Raw genomic sequence first — 5,356 nt, forward strand, 5'->3', positions numbered from 1 at the left:
AGTCAACTATAATAACTATATAATAATATAATAATAACTATAATGAAAGATTCACAATTCAAACATAACAAAAAAATCTTAATTATATTTATCATGTTCAAAACGAATTTATTCATGAAAGCACTTAAAATAAAACCCATTCATAATGCTTTGACTTTGATAAGAAAGAATAATGGCACAAACTGATGAATGATCATTGTTTATTTTTCTAATCGTTTTCTCCTACGGTGTTCAGAAATACATGCTTGCCTCCTTTCCTTCTGAAGCTTTTACGGTGGGTTTTTATCAACATAAGCCAGTCCTTTAAAACCGTGCTCAGGTTCTGAGACATTGCAGTATAGGATGTCAGTGAGGATTGCTGGGTGTCTGACGGGACGATTCATTTGGTTTTGGCAGCCTTCTGAGCAGACTTGGTCACCTTTCCACCAGTGGAGGCTTTCTTGTCAACGGCCTTGATGACACCAACAGCGACAGTCTGCCTCATGTCACGCACAGCAAAACGACCTGAAAGTTAATAGTGGGATGATAGGGAGTTCAAATTAAAGCAGAACATTTAATTAATGTTGCGTGTATAATGTATATGGCAACATAAATGATGATACTTACCCAGTGGTGGGTACTGAGAGAAGCTCTCCACACACATGGGCTTGCCAGGAATCATCTCAACAATGGCAGCATCTCCTGATTTGAGAGCCTTGGGGTTGTCCTCAAGTTTCTTGCCAGAACGACGGTCAATCTTCTCCTTGAGCTCAGCAAACTTGCAGGCAATGTGAGCAGTGTGGCAGTCCAGCACTGGGGCATAGCCCTGAGAGATCTGACCAGGGTGGTTCAGGATGATGACCTACGAAAAAGAGATGATAAAGTACCTGATACTACGAAGATCATGCAGATAACATTCTATTATTTATATCTAACCTGAGCTGTGAAGTTTGCAGCCGCCTGAGGGGGGTCGTTCTTGCTGTCTCCAGCCACGTTACCACGGCGGATGTCCTTGACAGACACGTTCTTAACGTTAAAGCCAACATTGTCACCGGGGAGAGCCTCGGCAAGAGACTCATGGTGCATCTCAACAGACTTGACCTCAGTGGTCACGTTGGCAGGGGCAAAGGTCACAACCATACCAGCCTTCAGAGTTCCAGTCTCAACACGTCCAACAGGCACAGTTCCAATACCTGAGAGAAACACGCAGAGAATATTTGAGTGACAAACGACATAACATTTATGGTTTCTCATTAGAGAAATTTGTGAATGAGGTTGGAGGCCATATTGTTATTGTTAACGAAAACTAAAACTAAAAGTAAACACTTTCGTTAAGTTAAATGAAAATAAAACCAAAATAACTGGGAAATGCTGTCACTAAATTAATTTTCATTACTCCCAAACTAACTAAAATAAACTAAACAGTCTGCAAATTATTTTTATGATATACTTTATAATTTGAAGCTTTTACAAACTATAAAAGCAGTTAAGCATGAAAATGCTGTTTTATGATTTACTGTATTGCCCATGGAGTTTTAAGATTTTTTTCATTTACACGACTTCTCGAGGTCTAGAAATCACACTTATAAAATGAGTCTCTCATATTTACAGGTATTCAAGGTTCTTCAAAAAAAAAACAAAACAGTTGTTGAAGGAACAAATGAAAGTAAGAAATATAGTATAGCTTATGTAGCTTTTTAATGTTTGTTTGGTCTTATTTTAAGTCATCTTGATGCCTCTTGGAAGTTTTCTTAAGCCCTGTTTGAGAATCACTGCTCTAGCAATAACACTAGACTGTACTGAGAAAATTAAAGCATTTTTGACTCATACCAGTTGCTGCATTAACTATGGCAGCCCTAAAATACTAAAACTGATGTAATAACTAAAAATGAAACTAGAAAACAAGCTAAAACGAAAACTACAAATTCAACACCAAGGAGAGATAAAAACATTTAAATATATTAAAAAATAAATTTAAAATTAAAATCTAGAATAACCCTGGATGGTGGTAAATGCTCACCTCCAATCTTATACACATCCTGCAGAGGCAAACGAAGAGGCTTGTCAAAGGGCCGACTGGGAGGTAGGATGGAGTCCAGGGCCTCGAGAAGAGTAACACCACTGGCAGCACCTTCCTTCCTCTCAATTTTCCATCCCTTGAACCAGCTCATCTATTATCCATAAACAAAATACAAAACAAAAAACATGAACAATCGCAATGATCACAAACCCTAACAAAACCCTTCCACAGCCCTGAAAAAAGCAGATGCTGACGTTTGTGCTGGGCTCCAGCATGTTGTCCCCATGCCATCCAGAAATTGGGACGAAGGCAACACTGGCAGGGTTGTAGCCGATCTTCTTGATGTAGGCACTGACTTCCTTGGTGATTTCCTCAAAACGCTTCTGGCTGTAAGGGGGCTCAGTGGAGTCCATCTTGTTGACTCCAACAATAAGCTGTTTGACTCCCAGGGTGTAGGCAAGCAGGGCGTGTTCACGGGTCTGTCCGTTCTTGGAGATACCGGCCTCGAACTCACCAACACCGGCAGCGACAATCAGCACGGCACAGTCAGCCTAGGAGGAATGGAAAAAAATCACGACATTTAAAATTTAAACAATAATAATGCAACAACAAAAATCATTATGCACAGTAACCTGTGATAGATTTGTTGAAATACAAAAACACTCCTACCTGAGAGGTACCAGTGATCATGTTCTTGATGAAGTCTCTGTGCCCAGGGGCATCAATGATGGTGACGTAGTACTTGCTGGTCTCGAATTTCCAGAGAGAAATATCAATGGTGATACCACGCTCCCGCTCAGCCTTCAGTTTGTCCAACACCCAGGCATACTTGAAGGAGCCCTTGCCCATCTTGATTCAGAGAAATATTCCGAAGCATATTTGAGATGTTTGTGAGACCAAACGGACAAAATAATAAAATATAAATCAAATATAGTAATATAGAAATAGCTTATATTAGAGTTTAACATCTTTTCAAACATAACATCTATACGTGATGCATTAATGGGACTGTTTTAATTATCATAATTCTCTACATTTCATAAATGCTTATATTCTAATAAAAATTGCAAGCGTATATGCTCAGTTTGGGCATCTAGAACAGGGTGATCCCAATACAACTAGACTGTAGATGTCGCGCACAACACATGGTGTTTAAAAAGACACGGCCAGAATATACTTGTCATCGAGATACATTACATTAGTCATCGGAAGTCACCCGGGCTGTGATGACGTACCTCAGCAGCTTCTTTCTCAAACTTCTCGATGGTTCTCTTATCGATGCCTCCACATTTGTAGATGAGATGTCCGGTGGTGGTGGACTTGCCAGAATCGACGTGGCCGATAACCACGATGTTAATATGAATCTTTTCCTTACCCATTTTGTAAATTAACTGTGGAAAGACATTGCTGGATTCAGTTTGGCCAGCATAAACATTATCCGGTGTTCTGTCGATTTGTGCTACCCTGTCAGATTTCGCTACCTGCCATTAAAACCGTGGGTAGTACAGTTCGACAACGAAAAATGCTACCCGTAAAATTATGGTTTATCAACGTCTACACCTACCCCAACCCTAAACCTACCCTTACAGTAATGCAAATACAGTAATTATGTGTTATATTCCCGTTTGGGACTAGAAGGGATACAGCTACAGGAAACCAACAATAAATATTTTTCTACCTATTAGATTGTTTTATCAAAGTCTACACCTACCCCAACCCTAAAACTACCCTTACAGTAATGCAAATACATTAAAAATTGTTCAGCGTGAGAAAAAGGACGCAATATTGATGTACGCATGCGCAGTAAACTCTGGTAGGACAATCTGACGGGTAGGATAAAATGTCGGGACACAGAACGTTTAAACACATTAGTGTTCAAGGGGTTCCGGCGATAAATTCACAATGCGACAGCTATAAGCGATCAGACGGAACCAAAGCAAGCGATCTCGCTCTAGTGCGCCATACAACACAAGGCGCGCGCGTTCCAGTCAGGATAATCTCTGCGTGAACGTGCAGCATCGGCGGTGTTGCCATGTCAACCTGTTCAAATAATTTATATCCATTATATAATATAACGAGATGAAACGGTCACATTTTTGTAGGTGGGGTTATATTGAGACTAACATAGTTTCCCTAATCGGTTTTCTGTTACTCATTTAGAAAACCCGCAATTACGTTAAACAAATGCCTTTTTTCCCCAGTAAAGCTTTTTCTTGCCAGATCTGGCAACACCCACCCCTCCCTCTATTCACTTCGTGTCCTCCATGTTGAAGGACTGGAATGACAGTACCAGCCATGTTCTCTGCAGCTTTGCCAGTAAGTTTGTGCTCTCTACGCGTGTCAGTGAAAACCGGGTAGTATAGAAATAAAATAAAACTTAAAGTTAAAAAAATCTGGTCTGAACCAGCTACCCTGAAAATATAAGTATATGAAAAATTAGATGGCCTTGTGATTTAAAAGCATTTGAGGGCTTTCCTTGTGACAAACACAGCAACTCCAGGATTGAGTGAATAAAAGGAGTCCGTAATCTTACCTGACTACAAGCACTACAGACAGCCCCAAGCAGACTGGAGAAAAGGAACTAGTCACACTGCCGGTCTATATTTATACAGGTTTAGACAGGGGTGGGATATGAAAAACTCCTAGACCACATAGATACTGCTCAGCTGAGGGGTACTATTGGTAGCTATACAGAGCACTCACCATTTGCAATTGGAGGACAAGACATCAGTAAAGTGGGCACACTGTAGAAACCTGGCTGCATCACGTGTTAAACAGCTGCAAGGACCATGGCAAGTCACATAACAGTTGCTTATCCCAATTCTCACCCAGTTCCCCATTGATGACAGAAGACAAAGCGAAAGCTACATTTTTAATACCTTTAGTTTATTCAGCAGCTTCTCTCCAAATTTTACGGTGGCAACAGGTGCAGTTCTAAACCATTAACACAAATTTAATAACTGAAAGAGGCACTATCATCAGTCAATAAGTGGAGCCACACTTAAATCCAAGTTGGTTTCCTTTCCTGCGAAAATTTTTCCAATGGGTTTTAATCAGCATTAGCCAGTCCTTAAGTAGAGTGCCCAGGTTTAGAGAAATTCCACGAGGTTGGGAAGAACATACAACCTTTGGAACGCCGTGATAAAGGGAATTTCACTTGGTCTTGGCAGCCTTCTGTGCAGACTTTGTGACCTTGCCAGCACCACCAACTTTCTTCTCAACGCTCTTGATGACACCAACAGCTACGGTCTGCCTCATGTCACGCACAGCAAAGCGACCTGTGAATTGAGAATGATTAGTACCAAGTTCTGCACAAAAAAAAAAAAAAAAAAAAAGGGGATACAAAAAATGTAGGAT

At 40.5% G+C, this 5,356-nt stretch overlaps 2 protein-coding genes across 3 annotated transcripts in view; both read right to left on the reverse strand.

Annotated features, from left to right (window-relative positions):
• Positions 1-273: 273 nt before the first annotated feature.
• Positions 274-5,356, reverse strand: part of LOC107696561 (elongation factor 1-alpha-like) — a 6,837-nt gene continuing 1,754 nt past the window's right edge. The window contains exons 1-8 of one of the 2 annotated variants that reach the window (XM_016496969.1): positions 4,533-4,600; positions 3,235-3,390; positions 2,669-2,848; positions 2,254-2,550; positions 2,000-2,150; positions 916-1,172; positions 607-841; positions 274-504 (exon numbers count right to left, since the gene is read on the reverse strand). In XM_016496969.1, the coding sequence (XP_016352455.1) occupies positions 380-504; positions 607-841; positions 916-1,172; positions 2,000-2,150; positions 2,254-2,550; positions 2,669-2,848; positions 3,235-3,378 (1,389 nt within the window). In that variant the 5' untranslated portion in view covers positions 3,379-3,390; positions 4,533-4,600 and the 3' untranslated portion in view covers positions 274-379. Of the gene's footprint in view, positions 505-606; positions 842-915; positions 1,173-1,999; positions 2,151-2,253; positions 2,551-2,668; positions 2,849-3,234; positions 3,391-4,532; positions 4,601-5,356 lie in introns of those variants that run through there. The other variant, XM_016496970.1, reaches the window with a different exon arrangement.
• Positions 4,869-5,356, reverse strand: part of LOC107696583 (elongation factor 1-alpha-like) — a 3,720-nt gene continuing 3,232 nt past the window's right edge. Inside the window, exon 8 of the mRNA XM_016496995.1 lies at positions 4,869-5,277. Within this exon, the coding sequence (XP_016352481.1) occupies positions 5,153-5,277 (125 nt within the window). The 3' untranslated portion in view covers positions 4,869-5,152. The remainder of the gene's footprint in view (positions 5,278-5,356) is intronic.

Source organism: Sinocyclocheilus anshuiensis, unplaced genomic scaffold (genome assembly GCF_001515605.1).
Source record: "Sinocyclocheilus anshuiensis isolate Anshui unplaced genomic scaffold, SAMN03320099.WGS_v1.1 scaffold590, whole genome shotgun sequence".
Classification (NCBI taxonomy): domain Eukaryota; kingdom Metazoa; phylum Chordata; class Actinopteri; order Cypriniformes; family Cyprinidae; genus Sinocyclocheilus; species Sinocyclocheilus anshuiensis.